The 20958-nt window shown below is 41.8% G+C and overlaps 1 protein-coding gene across 2 annotated transcripts in view; it reads right to left on the reverse strand.

Moving 5' to 3' along the window:
* fgd1 (FYVE, RhoGEF and PH domain containing 1) overlaps nucleotides 1-20578 on the reverse strand; it is a 44016-nt gene extending 23438 nt beyond the window's left edge. Inside the window, exon 1 of one of the 2 annotated variants that reach the window (XM_063463253.1) lies at nucleotides 19666-20578. In XM_063463253.1, coding sequence (XP_063319323.1) covers nucleotides 19666-19810 — 145 coding nt within the window. In that variant the 5' untranslated portion in view covers nucleotides 19811-20578. Of the gene's footprint in view, nucleotides 1-3095; nucleotides 3352-19665 lie in introns of those variants that run through there. The other variant, XM_063463252.1, reaches the window with a different exon arrangement.
* Nucleotides 20579-20958: the final 380 nt, after the last annotated feature.

The raw sequence follows: 20958 nt of genomic DNA on the forward strand, positions 1-20958 counted from the left end.
ATCCTCAGTTCCCATTTTAAATGAAGCTCACTCATCAGTCAGCCGAGTTTCATGTTCTGCTGTGGCGTTCTTTTGAGTTACTCGCATCGTTGTTTTCGTTGGTTGGATTGAACTGATGTATATTTTTACTCTTCAAGCTCCTTCATTTGACTTTGAACATTTACAAATATAGCCTACTAAAAATCCAAAGGAACATCTACCTCGCCATGATCATAAAAATCATATCTAAATATACCCTCCCTGTCTAAAACCAAGTACACCTTTGTTTAGTAACATATTTAGGAAGAGCAGCAGTTTGTTGTCATCTACCCAAAGCCTCCATATTCCAACCCAAACTTGACACCTTAATAAAACCTTTAATAGCAGAGATGTTTTATAATCCATGCCTGGAGTGATGTTTCAGACCAGAACCCTAAAACAGGGCCGAGCATCCAAAACTGATGTTTTTTTCAGGGATATGGACTCTTTAAAGCTAGATGTGACAATATGGTACACCGAAGGTTGGCACCTAGTTGCAACACAGGCCAAGAGCGTGGTTGGAAAGTCGCTGGCAATGCCAGCCACTAGGGAAAAAACTGTTTTCCCCAACTGTCTGACAAGTGGCTGCTGGAGGTCGGTGGCTATTACTCAAAACTGGGCGCAAAGAGGACGATTCACCAAAAACCAAACTGTCGTGGTTGTCGGTAGTTGTCTGCCAAGCAGAGGTGAAACAGCAAAAGGTATGAAACAAACCGGAAATGGAGACCATCTTTAATTTAAAGTTTCACTACCGCTCTGTGAGTAGTTGGTGCCTGTTTGCAGACAAGTTGGCAACTTCAACGCAAACTGCAGGGAATCTGTTAGAGCCAAAAACAATCACAAGGAGGTTTTTGGTTAAAGAACTGAAAACTACTTGGTTATAGGAAAAAATACCTAATGAGAAGCCAACAGTTCATTTATAATCATTAGTTAGGACTGAGAGCCCAACGCCATCATCGGTGTAACCTGGTGCATCGCACATCAACCCCACAGGAAAACTTGGTTTCTCTGAGATGCCAACAGTGACAAAACTGCAGTATTTGATGTCCTGGGGATGAGAATGGTCTGAAAGCTGATTCCTGCTCATACTCTCTCGCTGGCTACTCAGCGAGAGAGCGCTGCTGGGAATTCAACAAACAAAGAGACAAGAGAGACAAACTTGGGTGAAGTCCTTCAAAAAGCCAACAGTGTGGAGCTTGACGTCAGTGAGCAACGTGTAGGTGGAGTGATGACTGTATGAAAAGTTGGAACAAGAAAGGGAACAACAGCAGGTGACTACAACAAGGAAGAAACCCATCACAAAATGGCTACAGAAGAAGGACGGTTTTCACAGTTTTTAACACAGAAGTTCTTCGTCTATGTCAGACTCCTGTCTCAGCAGCAGGGTGAGCTAGAGGAGCAACAGCAGCGCAAAGATAACCTCGAGCAGCCCACGTATTTTTGGCACTGCCCCCTTCAGACAAAATGCAAATACAACATATAGAGGGCGGCCGCAAAGCTCTGCAGCACACCTACAGACCACTGGCACACAGGAGCCTGGGATCGTACCAGCAACCTTCTGATTAGTAGGCAACCCACACCTGAGCCAAGATGGGGGCTCTGGAGGTCAGTGTGGGTTTCAAGTCCTCCCTACGAGTCTTATGGTTATTATGGAGACTTGTGAGGCTCTTTAACAGGTTTCGCTTATTGCTGGCAAGGTTTTTTAAAACAAACAAACAATCCAAATGCAAAATCAAGCACATAGATGACTGAAGCTCCATGTAATTTGGGGTGTGGCATAATTTCAAACAGACTAAAGTTTATAGTCATTTAAGTCAGCGATTCATAGGGATGCTGGATGCATTGATCACCAGGAAATCACACTCTGATTCAGTCCAGGGCAGTTCTGTTATTCCATAGGTGTTTAATTTGATCGCATCAGAGGCCCTGGGAGTTCTAATATGTGTTGGAAATGGGAATATTCATATTAAATACAACTCTTAAGAGACTCTCTCCAAATGCCTGGACAACTCTAAAAATGTGAAGTGAACTGGGAATGATGGATTCATTATTAACTCATAGACAGACGATCAAAGACTGCTGTATTCAGGCTGGAGACCTATTGAACCACTCAGCTGTTTATTTAACTTCATTTTGGGGTAATAAAGAGAAAAAATGCATTCTGGAGACTTAACACAAGCTTTCTAAATGATAAGAAATGTAAGGAACTCATAGAGGAATCATTTAAAGACTAAATGGATAACAATAATATTGGGGACGTGTCGCACAGAGCTTTAAGAACATTCAATGCTCGACCTGCCCATTCTGCAGAATTCACCTTCATCATTTTACCACTATGAGGCTCAGTGTGTGTGTGTGTGTCCGTGTGTGTGGAGGGGGTGTGTCCGCGTCTGTCTGCAGAAACAAACCAGCTCAGACAGAAACTCAGATCACACCATCTCCATCCTGCTGTGCAGCCACATCAGCCTGGGATGAACAGCCACATTTAACATCGATGGATCAGGAGCCCATCAATAAATCACACACACACACACACACACTGCGAGACTGGCTGTGATGGAGCCTCCTCATTGGTTCCTGTCTGTCTGATGTTTCTGATTCAGTGTGAGTGATGATGGAATAAAGCAGAGAATCGATCCGCTGACATGTGTCGGATATCGATCAGCAGAAGAGTCACGTGTCCTTTTTTTGTTTTGTTTTTTTAATGAAGCCTGTTTCAGCTGAGCTGAGAGCAGCAGCAGCCTCACATCTGGCAGACGCAGTATCATGCAGCCATACTAGCCTACATTCACTGCAGCGAGATGTCGGTCAGTGTGTGCGCGTGCACGACAGCCGGAGTGAGCGCGCGTATGTCACCCCCAAACACCCTCCCCCACCCCCACCTCCCCCATCATCAGGATTATTCTAGTGATGTAAAAAAAATTTTTATCCGAATAAAATAAAGGCAAACGGGACGCGGCGAGCACGGCGAGGCTGCAGCCGTGCGTGTGCGCGCGAGCCCGTGCAACGCCTGTCAGCAGGTATATGGAGTGTGTGTGCACGCGGTGCAGATGTATGTGATGCTGCCGGAGACTCACCCCTGGTCAGGCTGCTTCTGTCCATGTACATCGCGCAGCAAAACACAAATCCGGTCATTAAAGAAAATGTTGGTGCGGGGAGAGAGCGGCTCTCCCGGTCCACAGCAGCCGAAGAAACCGGGTCAGAGCCACGCACACGCACGCACATACACACGGGAACCCACCGGACCGGCTCGGACTCACAGACACACCGACAGACCGACGGTCCGGACCGACCGCAGACCTGCAGGCTGCTGCTTCGGGATGGATAAGTAGGTTAGATCCGCTCGGTTTAATTCAGGGGGCTGCCCGGTGTGTGAGCGGCGGGCGGCGGCAGAGCGAGGGGAGGAGGGGGGAGAGCGAGAGAGAGAGCTAGTGAGATATGGGGGGGGGGGGGGGCTCTCAGTCCTCCATGTTGGTTTCCATGACAACAAATTAAGAAGATACAGAGAGGGGGAGATGGGGGTGTGATGGTGGTGGTAGTGAAACGTGTAAATACATCAGACTGATTGACAGGCGAGGCCTGATCACGTGGGTTTATGGAGCGGAGGCTACAGACAAACTGACTCAGATTAATGTGAAGTTCACAGGAAACAGTGCAAGTTACAGGGGCAAACGCCGATGTTGGTATCGGATCGATACTAGTGCGATAGGGTCAATATTTTGTCCTCCAATCGATATTTTGTTCATATATATATGTGAATTTAAAAAAATATGAAAAATGTCAACCTTGTGTCGACTGTCACGTCTGTTTTATTTGTAGCTAATAGCACATTGGATCAGCTTCTGTTGATTAAAAGTCCTTTGGAGACGAGCACATTCACATTTCAGGCGTCCAAAAAACACAGTTTTAAAACTACATGAAAAGCTGAAAGGTCTGTTTTAGTTTTTTGTCAGTTTGCTGCGTCACACTAACACAAAAAACACCTTCTGGTAGTTTTGATAAAACACCAGTATTTAACACCCTTGGAGTGAGGCTACTCTGGTCTTGTGACCGTGTGCGTAGCTCTTTGGCTATGCAACAACAGGTATTGTGGAAATTCAACCAAGACAGAGACTACAGAGCCATACTGCTGTGTTTCTTTCAACACATACAAGTTAATGTCTGTTATGCTGTTTGTGGTCTGAATGCCAGTTGGTTCAAAGTCTGGTTTAAAAATAGAAAGAAAACCAGAAGAAAAAACCCAGTGAATATAAAATAAAACCCAAAGCAAACTTACAGTGGACAGTTTTCGATGTTTTAACTCTCAGTTTTGACAGATTTCTCAGATTTACTGGTCTGTTGAACCTTGTATCCCCGTAGCTCTTTGTAGATTTTACTTCATTAACTTCTTTAAATACAGATCACAGATTTATCATCAAGTATAGAAGTTTCAGAACAGGCTATATGGAACAAAATCACACAGTGATTTCTTCTTTTTTTTTGTATCTTTTCCAAATTGTAACAAAAAAAATCTTGTGTATTTATATTGAATTTGGATATTTTGCTTGTATATCTTTTCTGGGGAGGACTTGTTGAGGAATCTATTTTCACAAGTTCAGGTTGGGAGGAGTGGTTTCTTTAAAAATGTGTTATTTATATTTTCATTTTATTTTTGATATCATATATACATAAAAAATAAAATATTACTGTAAAAAAGAACTAAAAATTATTTAAATTAATCATGGCTGCATACAGACAGCAGTGTGTAAAATCTGGAACACCTCAGGGTTCAAGTTTAGGTTCTTTATCATTTCTAATTTACACAATTCAGCTATGTGAAGTTTAATTATTTAAACTTCACAAAGATGAATATATTATATTATTATTTAATATTTTGGTAGCACACGTGAAGCAGATACATAATTATTAATTCATAAGCAGAAATATAAAATGTGCTTTAAAAAAACAAAAACAAACAGTTTAACTTTTCAAATTTATAGCCTTCAGATCTAAACGACACAAACATTTAGTCTTTAGTCACACTGCTTCCCCTGGAGACACTAAAGCATTTATGTGGCTTTTAAACATCTGTTGAGAAAAACACCTGGAAATACTCAGGCGGAAAATCAGCAGAGTTCATGCTTAGGGGAAGACGGTCCTGCAGGGTCTAACTGCAGTGTAAAAAAAGAAAACTGAGAAAACTCAACATTTTGTGGGAAAGAAAGAAAACAGTAAAACTTATGTTTGGCTAAATAAAATTTTCCACACACAATTTTACATGATCACAAATTAATTATTTTTCTTTTTCTGAGAGTTCAAATTAATCTGTGAGTGGGATCCAATTTGATACTTTGGTTTACAAAAGAAATCAGATTTTTTTTCCCATACATTTAACATAGAACATTCATCTTCTTAACTTTAATTTAATGGACCAGTATGTCATCAGTGTTTAAGAATTCTGAGGAAGTCACATAATTTCACCCTTAAATGTTACATTTTGTTTTATGGAGGCATTTTCACTGCATAAATCAATTTGTGTTTACATTTTTTATTAATAACAGCATTTCCACCACATGTAGTTTCACTGTCTGGAGAGACACCAGAGACTTTCAGAGCACCTCTAAACTTTATCTTTGCATTACAACAAGATGCTAAAGTTTTAATAATTTAGATCAGACCTTCCCAAAGTGTGGGGCCCGCCCCCTAAGGGGGAGGGGGGGGGGGCGCAGAGCCATGGCAAGGGGGGCACGGGATGAAAAGGGGAAAAAAAACCAAAAAAACCCCGCTTGGACACTGCTAGCACGGTGCACCCACAGAAACGCAAAGCAGGACATGAAGCATCGCTGAATATGTTTCCAAACCAACTTCATTCTAAGCCAAAGACTAGAAAATATGGTGAAGCATATCTTCCCTTTGGCTTCACCTGCACAAGTGCCAAGGTAGGTCTCCCCTGCAGAATTGCTTTTCCCTGCATCGGGAGCAGCGCTGGGCTGTTCAAATCACGGACAAACAGTATCCTACATTCTTGATTTTTAGTTCACAAACACTTGTTGTAATGACTAACTACTCCTGACATGTTGGAGATGTTAGCTCTTTATACAGTAAAGTTACAGTGGGATACAAATAACATCAGGCTGATCCTGCCACGATTTGTTCCTCCGGTTCAAATCACGGACAAACAGTATCCCACAGCTGTTTATGTTTTTAAACCCATTTTGCACAGAGAGGCATTTTTTGAAAAATTGATAGCAATGTTGAATATTATTACACAGGAAAAAAACAACTACACTTAAAATAATCACACCGTGACGCCTCTGCCTTTGTAAATGGAGGGACAGTAACTGTGTGTAAAACCTGCAGACAGTCAGATTAACAGTATTTCGTCTCTATCTGCCATTCTGCAATTCATCTCATGTAAACAATAACGTGAAGTGAAAAGAGGCACATACCTTTGACGTTGCGTGACGAAATCTGTATTCCTCGTCCACACGTAAACGCTAAAAAGGAGTTTTAAAAAATCTCCGTCTTCGGTGATTCGAAACGCCGTTTACGTGCTGACGAAACAGCTGCGTTTTCAAAAATACCCGTGTAGGTGCGGACGTAGCGTAAAAGAGTTAGTAATTTATTTCATTGCTGCCTGTAATTTATCGCAGATTACTTGTATTTGCTTAATTGTTTAATAAATGATTGAGGTGTGAAATAAATCAGAATGGAGCAAAATATGGGTGTGTGGTTGGAGGGTGTGCGTGCGCGGGGGTGGGGGGGCGCGAACATTTTTCTTGTAAAACAAGGGGGGCCCAGCAAAAAAAGTTTGGGAACCACTGATTTAGATCAACAGCAGCTAGCTTAACATTTTTCAAGAGCTTCCAGAGATGTTGTGTTGTAGTGGACTCTCCTCATTTGCCAATGCATTCTCATCCTGGTCCATAATACAAATACCTGCACCTAACCCTTATGTGCCCAGGTGTCCTTTGGTGGTGGTGCTCTGATGTAGCACCAACACCGTTGTGTCAATATTATTCACTGAAGGGTAAAAGTCCTGATTCGCAGACCTACAAAGTGCACATTAAGATGCTGGATGGATTGGTAGGAGTAGTTTTAAAAACACAAAAACATCAATGTCTTGTGTGTGTTGCACTTTGCTTTCATCATGTATTTGCTTTTTACTTTTACTTACAGAAAAAAAACAACACTTTTTTAGGTTTAGGTGGCAAAAAGGTGTGGTTTGTGTTAAGACACACCCCTTCACGTAGTAACCAATGGAAACAGTGGTTTCTATGTGACTGCAAGTCTCTTTATGTATGTGCATCCCTTTATGCCGAGGTACGATGTAAGATATGTAGCTTTGCAAGCACAAGTACAGATCAGCTGATTGGATACATAAACAAATGATCTGTAATCTGATTCGGTAGAACACCTGGGAAACGCATCTGCCTCCAAACGACAGCAAATTTAAGTCTGCTGTCATCTCATAAACTTTGAACATAACTAGTTTAACTAAAAAGTGTAGGTTGTTTCTGTTTTTGATTTTTTTTTATCCAAGTTTGTCTTTAAGAAGGAGGGGGAGGACAGGAAATGAATCACTGAGAGCTCAACTCAGTGTATGCACCCACAAGGGCTGCAGAGAGGAGAAAACAAGCTCCCCGCTTCTACTGAAATCCAATAAACACGTCTTACACATGAAATTAGCATGTTTTTGAAGTAAATTCATCCATCCTGTTCCTCTGTCTGTTTTTGCTTAATAAAACAAGTAATCCTGACCAACAAAGAGTTGATCTAACTCAACCCCACAGCGAGGTCACTGGATGATAAACAAAAACAAACACACCCCTGTTATTAAGCTGCTGACACACGGACAGACAAACAGGCTGATCGAAAAGGATGTACCCCCCGGGTCTTCTGGGACTAAGCTTAAAACAGCACACCCACATCGGTGTTACGTAAAACAAACACACCCCACTTATTGAGGAGGACAGAGGAGGAGAGTCACGGCTCTAGAGTAACAAATCAAACACACCCTCAGGTTAATGTGCCTTGAGACAGTTAATCTCCACCCGTCTGTGGAGGCTGAAAGACAAATGCACCCAAACACACATCAGAGAGGAGAAAAAAAATATCAAACACACCCTGTTATTTTCTGGCAAGTGAGGAGATAAAACTACACACTGACCTCTGACCTCACACACTAACACACCTCCCCTCCCCCGCAGCAGCAGTGGACGACCCGGTGACCTACAGAGACTCCAGTTCCCTCATCCATGCCCCCAAGGACGGATGAATGGACAGAGAGCATTCAGCTGCTTTAAAGCTCAAGCAATGGAACAGCTGACACACTTATTTATTTCTATTTTCTTTGGGATGGTGGGGGCAAGGGGGGGGTGCTTTTATAAAACAGCTGAAAGTAAAGAGCCAGACAGGAAGTGAGGGGGGGTATATGTAACACTGGTCGATGGCGGATGTGAACTAGCATGAACCACTACAGTTTCTAAAAGTAGAAACACTTGAAATAACAGTGCAGTCAATAAAAATTGTATAATTAAGAGTAGAGATACTAGAAAGCGGGAATAATATCGCCAACAGAAAAAGTAGAAATAGCAGAAAAAACAGAAATAACAGCAAATAGTGACAGATAACATAAATAAAAGTAGAAATACTAAATCAAATGAAATGACAGCAAAATTACTAGATTTAACACGAGGCTGATATATTTAGAAATACTAGATTACAATAAACAGAAACAGTACAAATAAAAAGCAGAAATTACAAAACAATAAGTAGAAACAGTATAAAATATAAGTAGAAATAATAGAAACAGCACAATCAGACATAAGTAGAAACATTAGAAACAACAGCGCAAGAAAGATAAACAGCAGGAAATATAAGTAGAAACAATGTAAACAACAGCAGAAAAAAGTAACAATCAATAAAAACAGGAGAAGTAAATGTAGAAAGATTAGAAACAACAGCAAAAATAACAGCACAAGTTACAGTACAAATAGAAACAGTGTCAACAAAAAAAGTTCAAAGTAAAAATAAAAAATGACAAAAATCAATAGAAACAATAGAAATACCAAAGCCAGAATACGAGCAGATGAAAGAATAAAGAGCAGAGGACGTTCCAGCTGCACAAGCATGAAGTAGAAACTTGAGAAGCCAGAGGGGGGAAAAAACAACCACAGAACTAAAAGTAGACAAAAGTAAAACTGAATAAAGACCATAAAATGTTTTCCACACTGATAGAAATTGTAGAAACAATAGTAAGTCCCTTTTTCTCTGTTTAACTGAACAGTTTGTTTCTGCACGTCAAACTGTGTGTGATCAGCAGAAAAGTTAAAATCTGACAAAATCATTAAAGTGGAGGAACAGAAGAATCATGCAGAGGCAAAAATAACTGATGAGGTTAACAGTACACTGTAAAAAAATTAGAAGTTGGCTTCACTTAAAATTTCACTTGATTAAAGGCATGTAATGTCATTGCTTGAAAATTGTGGGCAATACTTGTCTAGTTCACTCTGAGTATGCAAAAACTGGCTAACAACTTGTGCAGTTTCATGTAATTCCACAGATAATCCCCGATTCTGAAACCTAGCATAACCAATATTTATTTATTGAATGAGACCCAAAATGTGTCACTGAACCCATAAACTCAACATGAAAGTGTTTACAGAGGTCAAAATTAAAAGTTGTTTTCCACTAGACTTCTATAAAGCCAGAGGTCTTTGTGCAAGGACAGCCGTCGTCGTCTGGTGGCTTTCAGACAGAATCACGATGTAAGGCACTTCTGCACTGGCTTGGTTTTTTCAGCGTGGAAGTTACGCCCATGTTTTATGCTGTACATGGTTTTGCACAATATGTGTTAAAGAAAGAAAGTGGCTTTATTAACATTTGAATGATCCAGGAGTCTTAGTCACTAAATCTACTACAAAACATCACATAATTTTCATGTACTGTGACAACTAAGGATCTGAAGGAGATATACTTGGACTCTTGTCTTATACATGTAGAGTTTCTAATGCTAACTGGGTGTCCTTGTACTTTAAAGCACCCACATGCTTGCAGCAGACAAAAGAATCACTTTCTTTTTCTTTTCAGGAGAAACAGTTGTAGGCAACACTAAAAAAAAAAAACCAACAGAAAAACCCAAAAGAAAGTAGAAACTGTCGTATCAATCTCAGTTCTACCTGCAGCTTTCAGTATTTCATTAACCAACTCTTGTTGGTTCATAAAAACGTTCGTTTTAACTGTGTGAGGACTTGCAGTGTCATGATGCATTTCCAGGAAACTGACCATGAACCTGGTTCTGTTTTCCACCCTGAATCCAGGTGTAGAGCCTCAGACAGCGTCCCAGAGTGAAGGTTAGACTCTGTGTCCCCCACAAGGTATCAGCTTAACATACAGTCAGGTCCATAAATATTGGGACATCGACACAATTCTAACATTTTTGGCTCTATACACCACCACAATGGATTCCAAATGAAACGAACAAGACATGCTTTAACTGCAGACTGTCAGCTTTTATTTGAGGGTATTTACATCCAAATCAGGTGAACAGTATAGGAATTATGACAGTTTGTATATGTGCCTCACACTTCTTAAGGGACCAAAAGTAATGGGACAATTGGCTTCTCAGCTGTTCCATGGCCAGGTGTGTGTTATTCCCTCATTACCCCAATTACAATGAACAAATAAAAGGTCCAGAGTTCATTTCAAGTGTGCTGTTTGCTTTTTGAACCTGTTGCTGTCAACTGCCAGGATGAGATCCAAAGAGCTGTCACTACCAGTGAAGCAAGCCATCATTAGGCTGAAAAAACAAAACAAACCCATCAGAGAGAGAGCAAAAACATCAGGCGTGGCCAAAACAACTGTTTAGAACATTCCCAAAAAGAAGGAACGCACTGGTGAGCTCAGCAACACTAAAAAACTAGGAAGACCACGGGACACAACTGTGGTGGATGACCAAAGAATCCTTTCCCTGGTGAAGAAAACACCCTTCACAACAGTTGGCCAGATCAAGAACACTCTCTAGGAGGCAGGTGTATGTGCGTCAGAGTCAACAATCAAGAGAAGACTCCACCAGTGTGAATACAGAGGGTTCACCACAAGATGTAAACCTTTGGTGAGCCCCAAAAACAGGCAGGCCAGATTAGAGTTTGCCAAACGACATCTGAAAAAGCCGTCGCAGTTCTGGAACAACATCCTATGGACAGATGAGACCAACATCAACTTGTACCAGAGTGATGGGAAGAGAAGAGTATGGAGAAGGAAAGGAACTGCTCATGATCCTAAGCATACCACCTCATCAGTGAAGCATTGTGGTGGAAGTGTCATGGCGTGGGCATGTATGGCTGCCAGTGGAACTGGTTCTCTTGTATTTATTGATGATGTGACTGCTGACAAAAGCAGCACAATGAATTCTGAAGTGTTTCGGGCAATATTATCTGCTCATATTCAGACAAATGCTTCAAAACTCATTGGACGGCGCTTCACAGTGCAGGTGGACAACAACCCAAAGCATACTGCAAAAGCAACCAAAGAGTTTTTGAAGGGAAAGAAGTGGACTGTTTTGCAATGACCAAGTCAATCAACTGACCTGAATCCGATTGAGCATGTATTTCACTTGCTGAAGACAAAACTGAAGGGAAAATGCCCCAAGAACAAGCAGGAACTGAAGACTGTTGCAGTAGAGGCCTGGCAGAGCATCACCAGGGATGAAACCCGGCGTCTGGTGATGTCTATGTGTTCCAGACTTCAGGCTGTGATTGACTGTAAAGGATTTGCAACCAAGTATTAAAAAATGAATGTTTGATTTATGGTTCTTATTCTGTCCCATTACTTTTGGTCCCTTAAGAAGTGGGAGGCACATTTGCAAACTGTTGTAATTCCTACACCGTTCACCTGATTTGGATGTAAATACCCTCAAATAAAAGCTGACAGTCTGCAGTTAAAGCATGTCTTGTTCGTTTCATTTGGAATCCATTGTGGTGGTGTATAGAGCCAAAAATGTTAGAATTGTGTCGATGTCCCAATATTTATGGACCTGACTGTAGGTCCCTGCAAAGTTACTTGTACCGACACACACACACACACACTGGTTTATCATTCCCATTCACCCACAGAACTTGATGTATTTTTAACCTTCAGCTCTTCATTCATATCTGCTCATATCTGCCTGCACACGTCCTGTTGTGAGGCATGTCAGAGGGGGGGTGTGCTTAACATTTGAACTGTCTGCAGTGAAGCTGCAGAGGGACACTGAGATCACTGCTCTGTCTTCACTTACTAGCATGCATGTGACAGATACCGACACATGTTCATCTGTCTGTGTATATAACAAGCTTTTCCCATTCAGCTGATTCAGGTCCAGCTTCCGTGTATCCATCCGCCATTAAACAAGAAATAGTTCCAGCACATGCAGTAACTCCCCCTTGAACCACAGTCTTCAGTGTCAGTATCAGTTCAGTGATGCTGCAGGAAGTGGACAGAACCAAGCTAGGAGTTTCTTCCTGCTCCCAGTCTTTGCACTAAGCTATGTTAAACACACACAAGCTGTAATACTGACACTAACACTGTCTGCTGTGGTAAAGGCTCATATCTGGAGGAACTATTCCTGTCCACGTTAAAGCCTGCAGGTAACATCAGCTGCTTCTCTTCTCCAGCCGCCACTGATCCTCGTGCTGATGGAGGAAATCAGCTGCAGGGGCCTCATTCACAACCACAGCGAAGGCACAAAGTAAGGAAGGCCTAAACGAGGCATACACTGCTTCCCACGCTAAAATTAGAGACTGTTTAAAAACAATAATTAAAAAAACCTTGAGAGGAAAATGTGTGCACTAATAAGGAAACTCAGACCCATGCAGACAAACATTTTAGACTTTATATAGAAGACCAGACTTCATTTGTACCTTGATGGTCCTGCTGGTTCCTGTGCTGGTTCCTGGTATTAAAAAGGCCCTAAAACATTGCAGACAAGCATTTTAACTTTACTCCTATCATCATTATTTGAGCCACTAGATGGCAGCGTCATTGGAACGTACGTGCGTTTGTGGTCTGAGACACAACCATCACAGACGGTAAAAATAGTAACTTTTCTTTTTTCATGAATTATAAATCCCACATTTACAAATGTTTGAGGAACAGAAGTTTGTTTTTTGACAGACCTTTCACAGAAAAAGCACCAGATCAGCTACACTCTGACCTCCTCTGTTTTCTTCGCTCCCTTTTTCATGCTTATCTGAATCCAACTATACAGAAAAGAGAGGGGGGGGGGATAGCGACCCTCAGCCTCTCTTTCTCTGCCACGTTGTCTGTGGTTTCCCGTCTCGCTCGCTCACACCAAACTTCAACACTTTGACTAATGAACAGGAGTGGTCACATGAACCTCAGAGACACATGAACAAACACTTTGTTCTCCTTTTGAAGCTCATTTCTTTGCTGTGACTGGCAGATCAGGCCTGACGTATGTGATGTGTGAGCAAAGATGGCAGCCTGCTCAGTCTGAACTAAAAGCCTTGAATATTCTCAGACGACGCACAAGTTACAGGTTTTAATCGCCCCCCAAAACCCCCGAAATGACCCAGAGAATAAACATAAAACTCAGGAATACAGAGGACTGGACATAAACAGAAGCTTTGACAAGAGAAAAAGAAGGACTATGAATACAAGAAGAAGTGTTGGGTAACAACAGGAGAAGACAATCAGGTAATCAGACACAAACTAACCCTGAAAAGTAGGCTAGAGGCAGCTCTAAACAGCAACAAGCATAAACTAGAACTGAAGCTTGATAAAAACTTCAGAACAGTAGAACAGTAAATAACTCCTGAATAATGAATAAATCTAAAATCCAACAACTGAAGCTCAAAATGAATAAAATGGTAAAGAAGTAAAATCAGGAATCAAAAACCAAACCTAACCCAATGAGCCGAAGCCTAAAGCGCTGGAAGAGCAGGAAAGCTGCACGGCAATTAAAACATAATAATAGTGAACAGGTATACAACACTACAACACCACCACAAAAAAAACAAACAAAAACAACAACTTTGGTGGACTGCAGAGCGGGGTCACGTTATCAGTCCATTAAATACACATACACCAAAGTCTTCGAGCTCAGCTTCATGGTCATGTCATAAAACTTAGAAACTATGATTGTTAAAAGTTGGTTTTGTATTGTGAACATTTAATTTCAATTCAATTCAATTTTATTTATTTATACAGCGCCAAATCACAACAACAGTCACCTCAAGGCACTTTATAGTGTAAGGTAAACCCTACAATAACACATACAGAGAAAACCCCAACAATCATTAGACAGTACTGAGTGAAGATTTAAAGTATCACATCATATTTGACCTCTGATCTCTCTGTCAAGGTCAACAGACTGATCCAAACATCAAAGTGATAAAAATGCTGTGAGTTATTTATTAAAACGGTTTCTTTCTTCCCCCCCCCCCCCCCCCCCTTTTTTTTTTTTTAGAAAACTAAACAAAACGTGATCACAAACTCTTTAAACATGATATTTCTTACTACACGCGTACTATACCCACATATACCCACATAAATGAAAAAAAAAAAAATTAAACTCAAAACTATGAATTTTTAACCTGTAGAGCCTGAACCATTAAATAACTGCCAGAAAAATATAAAACTGGAGAGTTTAATTAACACTCTGAACACTGGAAAAATAATTACATTTGCAGAAATGAGACTTCATTTGAATCTTTGGTATTTTGGCGCAGTTTTTCAGGTTTTTTTAGTAAAAAATAAATAAATAAATAAATCACATTGATAACGCAGAGATCTGAAAAACTCCCTAAAGCTGATATCAAATATAATACAGTTTGCATTACAGGATTAAAATGGGTTTAAACAGGGCAAATAAAATCCGATACTTTGCACTTTTTTAAAAATAACTGCACTCCAAACTGCTTAGGTCAGCGGTCCCCAAACCCCGGGCCACGGACCGGTACCGGTCTGTTAGTCGTTTGGTACCGGGCCGCAAGAGTTGAGGCTCCGGTGTGAAATTTATGGTTTTCAGGGTTTTTATCATGATTTTTTTTTATCGTTTTTATCGTTAACTCCGTTTCCCTGGGTCTTTTCCCGTGTGTTATGAATAAATCTTCTGTTTTTTTGGTACCTGTACTGGTTTTATTTTGTTGTATTTATCCGCAACATCTTTAAGGCCGGTCTGTGAAAATATTGTCTGACATATTCCGTGGCACAAAAAAGGTTGGGGACCGCTGGGTTAGATTACATTTAAAAAAATATAACCCTATTCCATTAAAAGTATATACTGGCGTTAGCTGCACTGGCGGAGGTTTGCGCTCTCAGACTGCTTCTGGTTTGTGATGCGTTTGAGATGTGAATGATCATACAGGAAGTTGTGATGAGCAGGTCCAGAGTTTGAAGGGATAAGATGAGATGGAGATGACACTTTGCTGAAATCGTGTAATCTTTCCATGTCATCTTCAGCTGTTCCAGTGATTTCCTCACTGATTACAGCTCCAAGTATTTTAACTGTCTCACAGTATCACCATCAGGAGGTCCATCACTGCTTCCCGTCCTCTTCTTGAAAGTTCTGCTGGGACCTAGCCATCTTATTGCTGCCTCATACCCAGCATGCATTTCAACATTAAATAACCATCAGCTGGTGGTCTTTATTAGATACATGGTTAAAATAATTTCATTAAAAACTTAGAGACAGTATCCGCTTGACATACTTCTTGGATGTGTTTGTCTGTAGAAACATTTCCAGAAACAAAAACTTTGTGTTTGAGAACTCTTTCATGGTTTTCATGACATCAAAGGAAGGTGATAGTTGTCACAGTCCACGCAACGAATTATTATTTACATGTACATCAATGTAAATGACTCGTCTGTGTACACTGTAACCAATGATCTGATAGAGATTTCTCACTTAGTAAGAGATGATTTGACCTTCTACGTGAAAACGTCAACATCATCCACGGTTCAGATTTCGCCACCACGCTGCGACCACCTTTCACAGACATAACACTGCTGTTTCAACCATGTTTGCAGTGACACACGTAAGTTTATTTAGGAAAATAAAAGCGCAGCCACAACTCCAGATTGCAACAGCAGGTTTGTTTGATTCATGCAAGTTTCTGCCGATGTTGCGCTCTAAACATGAAGTATTCCCTCAGAGTGCAGCTGCTGCATCCCGTCACCACTGCTGGGAAAATCTCTCATGATCGTCTGACAGCAGAATGAGTCATTACTTTAGCGATGAGTTCCGCATTAGCTCTGCAACAGCTACTGCAGCAACTCTGGGACCCTAAACGGGGTTCATCAGACCAGATCTGGACCTGTGGGAACCTTAGGATACTTCCCATCTTTGTGAGGACTCTCAGTCATCCCACTAAGCCTGAACCTGGCTCTAACACCCCAAAGTCAGGCCTGAACTCTCAGGAGAGGCCCAGATTAAGGACTGGACCCCGTGTCCTCAGAGCAATACAGAAAACAGTTTACACGCTGAGCTGCTGTGGTTCTGTTCCCCTGATTCAATTATTCTACAAACAGCACCACATGACAGCTTTCAACCACTGAAGCTAAACGTGGAGGTGTCATGTGACCTGTCTGACCTCAGCTTCACCAGAGAAAGAGCGAGAGAGAGGAGCGTCACGTTTAATTAGATTGAGTCTAATGTAATGAACTATGTCTCTCTGACCTTCAGCCACAAACCTCTGGAATCCCAAAGACCTGAGCATGAACCACATGCTGCTTTGGTCGGTTGTTCGTGGGCAAGTTTCATAAAGCAAACAATCAATAATACAATCAAATCAGCTCCCAGATAACGAGGCAGCAAAGCAAACACAGCCTGAGAGAGGGGGTGTCAAACATGCGGTCTGGGCACCAGAACCGACCTGCCAGAGAGTGCAGATCGGCCCACTGGATATGGATCGCTTTGCATAGTGTGGCAACTCTGCTGAAGTCTTTACTTACTCAAAATTCCCTGCTATTCCTGACCTGCTTTACTGCACAAATGTGTCTGCAGAACGTATTGTGTCCAGACAAAACTGGGAGGAAATTGAAGCTTTTAAAAAGAAGTAGCAACAGTCGTACTTTAACCCAAAACATGATATTTTTCTAAACTACCACGTGGGTTTAATGCCTAACCCTAACCCAGAATATTGTTGTTGCGAGACTATCCGAAAAACTTCACATGGTGCATGACAAAGAAATAACAGATAAGAAGTATAAAATAAAAATACTGAACTATAAATGTTGCACCAGCTGCAGGACAGTATAACTGCACAAAATATAAGCTAGTTCCTGGACGCCTCCCACATGGAGGCCGGGGCAGACCCAGGACATGCTGGAGAGATTATGTCTCTCTGCTGGTTTGGGAATAACTCTGTGTCCCACCGGATGAGCTGGAAGAGGTGGCAGGGGTGAGGGAAGTCTGGGCATCCCCATTAGACTGCTGCCCCGTACCCGGATAAATGGCAGAAAATAGATGGATGAATGGATGATCTACAACATGTGATGAATATTTAATTGTGACGGTTTTCAGAGTGTGCTGCTTTATGTTTAAAAATAAAAGCAAACTGTCATACTTTTACTGCTCAGGGATTAGATTGAGCTTTTATGTTTCTGTTTGTTTAAACAGACAAGCAGAAAAATGAAAGTAGAGGCGGGACATGGAGCTGCAGAGACCAGCCGCAGCATCGCACCAATCACCACCATGACTGTAACTTTCACTGCGGGCAGCAGCTATGAAGGTTAAATAAACTCATCCTGCTTTCAGTGACCCTTCAGTGAGTCTCTACAGCCATGGCTCAAGTTTAAGTGACAAAGAGACAAACACTCAGGCTTCTGACAGCAGACCTGTGTGATGTCACAGAGATGACATATACCTAATATGGTCGTCTCAGGAGCAGAAGCCCCACCAAACACTAAGGACGCCGTGGTAATTTAGACCCCATGTTCCTTCTTCTTGGCGCTTTGTGAATCACCTTGTTGGTGCAAAAATATTATTTTGTGCCTCTCAGACGTGTTATCTTTGGGGGGTGGGGGGGGGGGGGGGGGGGGGGGGGGGGTTAATAAATGTAACTACAGAAATGCAAACAAACTGTGGCAGAGAAAGATATTTTAAAATTTTGCAGAATTTGGTGTAATGTGTCACAAAGTCAGGCATTAATGTACTGAATTCAGTTACAATTATGTCGTTACTTGCGTTACAAAGGTTCTTCAGTTACCTGCATGTCAAGAAGATGGAAAAAAATGTTTTTTCTTCTTGAGCTGATTTCAGTTCATGTGCAGGGAGGAGGAAAATGTTGGAGCCGCTTTTGAGGAGCAGCGATATGGATGTTACTCACAATGATAATGAAATTCATACTGCCTCCAGGATAGAAACGACTCATTAAACTCCTAAAAAACCTTCAACTCTTTGCCAGCAAGAAAAGCATGCTAACACAAAGCTATCCAAGATCTCAGACTGATGATAAAGCTGAATGCCGACCGCCGCCCGACAGCCAGACCCTGAACTTCAACAGGTAACAAACTGATGAGGAGTCAGTCTGCAGACTCCGTTTGTACCTGTTAATGTTTCTACAGGAGAATCACCATGGCGATCTCATCTAAGTTTCTTTGTGAAGGTTTTCATCTTTGATTTGTGTTCATACCTAAATACTAAGAGGAAGCTCTTATGTGTGTCCTTATTAGGACATGTGACTGCAGCCAAAGGTTTATATTGTTAAGTGCTGATTATGACACAATTCAGGTCATTTTATGGAGAAACTGGAAAGTAATGTAACAAATTACTTTCCCCAGTGAGTAATTAAAGTACTGCATTACTTTTAAGAAAAGTAATAAGTAATGTGTAATGCATTGAGTAATGACCCCAACAATGCTGATATGTAGACACATCACTGGTTCGTCCATTGAGTTGGTGACTTTTTATGCTTGACTGAGTCACAGGTCAGTGTTAAGTGGTTCCACAAACAAACAGCCTCTGAAACTGGTCAGGTACAAGGATCCGACTGCAAATAATTGAAAAAGCCCAAAAGAAAAAGTTTTAAAGACTTTCAGAAAGCCTGGAGAAGGACTGCCCAGAACCACTTTTTTTAAAATTACAAGGAAGAAATTTTGGCTCACTGGAAGCAAAATGTGAAGAAATGAGGCTGACTCGAGACTTCTGCACAGCACTTTAAAAATTCCAGATATTTTATCTTCTCAGAACCAGCTGCCGACACCATCCCTATAAAAAATGTGCAATTTCTGCTGAGTTAAAGGCACTTTTTGTAATTACCCTCTGCAGAATGTGTCAAATAAGATTAAGCTCCAGGGGGCAGCATTTTACCAGATGTGTTTACAGATGTGTTGTTTTTTTTCCCCTTCTAATCTTTTGACATTTCTTTTTACTTTTTCCTCCATTTCCTTAAGAGGCTTTGGCATTTCCCACGCTGCCACTTTACACAATGTTTATAATGACTCACCTGTAAAGGTTACGGTGAATCGCTGCACCATCTTGAGGTACAGTCTGGCATTACATGAAAGTACAGCCCAGCCCTAGTTTAACTTCAGTTCATTGCTCAATAACACAACACGCAGACAGAGCTGTGGTTAAATCTGGAAACTTTCAAACATTTTAAAAACACATACATTTACAGTAAGTGCCTTTAAACAAATACACAAAAGCTGCAGCGCACTCACCTGTCCTGCAGGTGGCGCTGCGGCTGCCATGTGGCGGCGTGTTGAGGTGGTAGGAGAACCTCATGGTGCTGAACTGACTGGAGAAGGAGGGAGCAGGAGGAGCAGGGAGGCTGAGCAGAGTGCTGCGAGGTCGGTTCAGCTGCATGCCTGCACAGGTACGTCACTGCACACCTGTACGCAGGTCAGGGTTTATTCAGTTCATTCTCCACTCTCATGAGATTTTTCCTTCTCTTTTTTCTTTTTATTTTAAAATATGGGTGTTTGTTTTTGAATCAGTCACTTTCTGCTTGTTCAGAGTCAGTTTTGCTCTCAGAGAAATCCACACAGGCGCACTCGGCATCGGTTATCTGCTTCACTCTTTTCTCCATTCAGGAAAATGAACTTCAGCTGCGACTCTCTGGTGGTTCGCTCTCTGGCTGAAGCCATGTGGAGGTCAAAAATGTCTCACCCTCCTTCATCCTCCCCCTCTCGCTCCCATCTTTTCCTCTTTGTCACTCTTTCAGGAATCTAAACGTTACCAGTCTCCGTGCCTCCATCTCCACGTCACGTATCCGCAGAAACAATCAGAGGAATCTGGCTGATGTGGTTTTCAGATTAAAAACCATCCCCGGGTGTGCTGACTGAGGGTTTCTGTCAGTCCAGCTCCTCCGAGATAAAGCTGAGGAACAACTTTTGAGGATCCAGAATCCTGAAATCAAACACGTCTGTAGGAGCTTTAGAGCAGAATGTGCAGACTCAGCTCTCCTCCTGCTCGAGTGCCTCCGCTTTTTCTGATTTCTGCTCCTCCTGCTGCTTCGGTTTGACTCCCTCTGAAGACTTTTCGCTCTTTCTCTTCAGCGTCAGTTTGTCCAAACAGACAGACAGACAGACTGGCTGTCGGTTGGCCGTCTCTCAGCAGCTCCAGGCTTTTGTGTGAAAGTCTGATCTGAGCTGCAGACCGACACCACAACTCCTCCTCCTCCTCCTCCGTCCAGACATCTGATCCCAGAGCAGCTCCCCTCCTCCCTCTCTCCTCTCCCTGCGGTCTGGTTCTCATTTTCTCTGTTTTCTGAGGCTGAAATTTGAAGCAAAAGGAAAACTTTGGAGAAAAATTCCAGCAGGATATTTTAAATTTTTCCCCTTTACCAACACCAGAGTCTGAGCTCCACTTATTCTCCCCCACTCATGACTCTGCTTTTTCTCTTTCTAACAGCAGCACAGATTCAAGTTTCAGGATGATGTGAGCAGCAGCTTTCAACCACCAGGGGGCTCCAACCCTTCATTCCACATGTCCCTCCTGCGCTCGGAGCCTCA

This window comes from Pelmatolapia mariae, linkage group LG20 (assembly GCF_036321145.2).
Source record: "Pelmatolapia mariae isolate MD_Pm_ZW linkage group LG20, Pm_UMD_F_2, whole genome shotgun sequence".
NCBI lineage: Eukaryota > Metazoa > Chordata > Actinopteri > Cichliformes > Cichlidae > Pelmatolapia > Pelmatolapia mariae.